Source organism: Solanum pennellii, chromosome 10, assembly GCF_001406875.1.
Source record: "Solanum pennellii chromosome 10, SPENNV200".
In the NCBI taxonomy this organism is placed as follows: domain Eukaryota; kingdom Viridiplantae; phylum Streptophyta; class Magnoliopsida; order Solanales; family Solanaceae; genus Solanum; species Solanum pennellii.
In genome coordinates, this window is record NC_028646.1 from 77,115,997 (window position 1) to 77,119,476 (window position 3,480).

General features: G+C 30.2%; 1 protein-coding gene and 3 non-coding genes across 5 annotated transcripts; 3 read left to right on the forward strand and 1 right to left on the reverse strand.

The window, feature by feature from the left end:
• The first annotated feature begins 222 nt into the window (after nt 1–222).
• On the forward strand, nt 223–340 carry LOC114074514. The gene has a single exon (XR_003574942.1). It is a non-coding gene; the product is annotated as a small nucleolar RNA U19 (small nucleolar RNA).
• A 433-nt stretch (nt 341–773) lies between these two features.
• Nucleotides 774–853, forward strand: LOC114074558. Its single transcript, XR_003574979.1, has one exon. It is a non-coding gene; the product is annotated as a small nucleolar RNA SNORD36 (small nucleolar RNA).
• Nucleotides 854–1,022: 169 nt separating this feature from the next.
• On the forward strand, nt 1,023–1,102 carry LOC114074559. The gene has a single exon (XR_003574980.1). It is a non-coding gene; the product is annotated as a small nucleolar RNA SNORD36 (small nucleolar RNA).
• A 507-nt stretch (nt 1,103–1,609) lies between these two features.
• Nucleotides 1,610–3,439, reverse strand: LOC107002811. 2 transcript variants are annotated; one of them, XM_027912517.1, is made up of 3 exons: nt 2,719–3,439; nt 2,085–2,126; nt 1,610–1,984 (listed from the first exon to the last, which is right to left on the reverse strand). In XM_027912517.1, exons 1-3 carry the CDS (start codon nt 3,346–3,348, stop codon nt 1,868–1,870), a joined length of 789 nt encoding a protein of 262 aa, XP_027768318.1. In that variant the 5' UTR covers nt 3,349–3,439; the 3' UTR covers nt 1,610–1,867. The 2 variants fall into 2 exon arrangements, with proteins under 2 accessions (XP_027768318.1, XP_015056468.1); XM_015200982.2 differs by lacking the exon at nt 2,085–2,126 and having other exon boundaries at nt 2,719–3,432.
• Between the last annotated feature and the right edge of the window lie 41 nt (nt 3,440–3,480).

Below are 3,480 nucleotides of genomic sequence, written 5' to 3' on the forward strand. Positions count from 1 at the left end.
ATAATATCGTTTGGGCCAACCCAATTATTAGATTTTTGTCTATGAAACCCTAAAACCTCTCCATAAAATCATCATAATGTACTCATAATTCAGCAGCAACAATATCATAGTAATTCACTTTTGTCTTCTTCTTTTTCATATGTAATTTGTAGCAATTTATGCACTAATTATTTTTATCAATTGCCTCTTTGAGTAGCCATATGAACAAATTTTAGTTTCATATTTTGGCTTAGTTAGGAGGCTGAAACTAAATCTTTTGATGCTTTCAATTTAGGCCTTTTGAAAGAACTCTTTTTTGTTCTTCTTCATCAATTGTCCTTCAAGCATCTTTTGGACACCCCCTTCTTCAAATCTTCAAAAAAATTATGGTCTTTTTATAATCCAAAAGGGTATTAGAATTTATTATTAGTTATTAATTTTTGCCTTAAAGATTCAATCTTTTGGATCTTTTTAAAGGTTTATCTAATTGTTTCATAGTTTTATCTCTGTGTCTGTACCAAATTTTAATTTTTGCCTCAAGAATTCCCAAATGAGTTGTTGATAAATTCATTAGGTTCAGACAGGGGCGTATAGTAATATTTTGAGGATTAAATCTTGAGCTGAAAAGTTTCAAGATTTGTTCTTTAATGAATTTATGTTTGAGAGGTTTGAATTGTTTCTTTCCTCTCATCTGTTCCTTTTCTATAGGTTCTTTCAAACATTCAATTAATTTAAAGATTGGATCTTTATAATATTTGTTTAAGTTTACATTAATGTTTTGATTTGATTTGATGAGGCAGATGATGATTTATTATTATTTCGACTGATTAAACTTTGATGATCCAAAATTCGAGCTTTTTAAAACTGATGCCTTTCAATCTTTATAATTCTTAAGAAACTAAGGTGTAGTTTTACTTTGATTCGATCTAAATATCGAGTATATTTTTGCCTTTATCTGGACTAAAGCTAATTAAAGCTATATCTATATAAATATCGAGTGCGGTTAAATATTTAATGACTTAATATATATATGTATATTTTTGAGGCAGATGATGAATTATTATTATTTGGACTGATCAAACTCTGATGATCCAAAATTCGAGCTTTTTAAAACTGATGCCTCCAATTGCCTTTTATTAGCTAATCTAGTTTAGTATAATTAACTTAAAAGATAATTGAGGATTATACGTGTTGATTACCACGAATTGAGTGACGTGTCATTGTTATATCCCTAATTTTTAATATTGCATCATATCTTAGTTTTTTGATTCTCATAGTTAATTTTCAAAAGTTTTAAGTTACTTAAGTTGTTGCTTATAAACATTGAATATAATTAAATATCAAAGTGACTTGGGGGAGCTTTGATCAAGCTAAATTGTTTTCCTACAATAATTTAATTGGTAGGTAACAAGTCACTATTCAAATAAATATCATTTTTATACTGAATTTGTTTGATTAGTTCAATCAGTCCCTTTCTTTACTTATACTGAATTACTAATAAAAATAAAATATCTACCCAACTTGTTTGAAACATCTTAAATTAAACTAGTTTATCCTTAATATTGGTTTTCTCAGTATCCATATGCAAAGTGCAAAAAAAAAAAAAAAACATACAAAAACACACATGAAATTCAGCACAAAATTTAACAACTCATGGAATAATATTGCATTTATCTTAACCATACACCATTTTTTTTCATAATAGAAGACTTCACTAAAAGCTCCGTAGAATCTTGGAATTATATATCTACAACATAATAATAAAAATACTATATTTATGTACTATAGTCTGATAGCACAAAGTTAACCAACACTTATTCTCCAGATAGATACCGTCGTTGCTTCTTCTCTGAAAAAAAAAGAAGTTTACGATCCGTGGACCGAACATTTAAAGAGCATCATAGTAGCCTCCAACAGTAATTTGTGCTCTTGTAACTGGAACTCCTCTCACTGCTGAAATTGCTTCATTCAATCTTGTTGCATGTTGAACTACACGCTTGATCCTCTGTATTAATCCACAAGAAAATCGACAACAATAACATACCTAGTACTGAAACAATCATTGTAATATGATAATAACACCTGAGTAGCAAAAGAAATCATACTTTTCTCTTGAGGATCGTGGGAATAGAGAACTTGTTTTTTACCTATCAAATATTAGTTTTAAAAAAGAAGTATAAGAGTAACGGAATGATAAGAATGTTTAGACCTGATTCTCTTTTATGAATCGATCACAAATTGAAAGCAAAATCGTATTTGTGAGTGGTTTTTCGAAGGTGAGGGTTAGGGTTAGGGTTAGGAGATGTGTAGAAGCCCATTCCTTACCTAAATCTTTCTTAAGCAAAATCGTATTTATGAGTGGTTTTTCGAGGTGAGAGTTGAGGTTAGGAGATGTGTGGAAAATCTTTCTTCGGGATCAAGGTCAGGATAAGTAGACTATTAGATTGAGTCTAAAGCCTATCAAACATATTATGGTTCTTGATAGAAAGCTTTACTACTTTCAATAGCAAAAGTATAAAATTCAATCAAATTAATCGAGAATCTCATCCTATGTTAGGTGGATTAACCAAATAGAATAAAAGGTTTGATTCCTATCATAAGCAGAGGTCTAAAGTTCAAGTCTATCAAGACACCTATTTAGGTTCAATACTCTGCTTACTCTAAAACAACTTTAAAACACGCGAACTTATCTAAAAGCTTAAGCGGTTAGAAAATATTTAATTGAAAAATATGTCAAACCTTCTCATCAGTAAAGATTTGGAACCTAATCTTCTGATTCTGCTTATGTTTTTGGTGATTCCCAATGAATATGATGCAAATGGTAGCAGCAGCAGCAACACCAAAAGAACAAATAGCACCAATACCATTTAAACTCTTGTTCAACAAGTTCAATCCACTATTACCATTTTCTTCAATTATCTCATCTTTTTCAACCTCAAAATCCTCTGTTTTCTCCTCAAATTGTGACAAAAGACTCTTGTTAATAGACTTTGGTGAGTCAATTTTCATGTTGTCAAATTCATTTTCCTTCATTTTCTTGAAAAAAACTTGTGAGAATTGATCATGATGTTCACCAAAGTTTGGAACTTTAAGCTCTAGAGGGACTTTTGTAATCATGGCTTCTATGGGAATAACAACCTTTTCTTGATCATCTGAGGTTTCTTGAGAATTTGGATCCAAAGGGACTAATTGATGTGTTGTGTCAACAAATTGAGATGATTTTGGAGATGGACAAATGAAATAATTCATGTTGAATTCATTCTTAGAATTATCAGATGAATATTTTCTTGAAAATATCATTTTTCCATCATCATCATGGATTTGAAGGAATCCATCATCAGGAAGAATCTCCCACTCTTCAAGATCCATTTTTTAAGAAAAAAAAAATAAATCTAAGGAAGAAAGGGGCTAGAAGAGTGAGGTGATATAGTTTTGAGATTTTGATTTTTTATTGATGCTGAATTATTGGAGTAATAATAAAAAGGTGACAGGGGTGGGGGT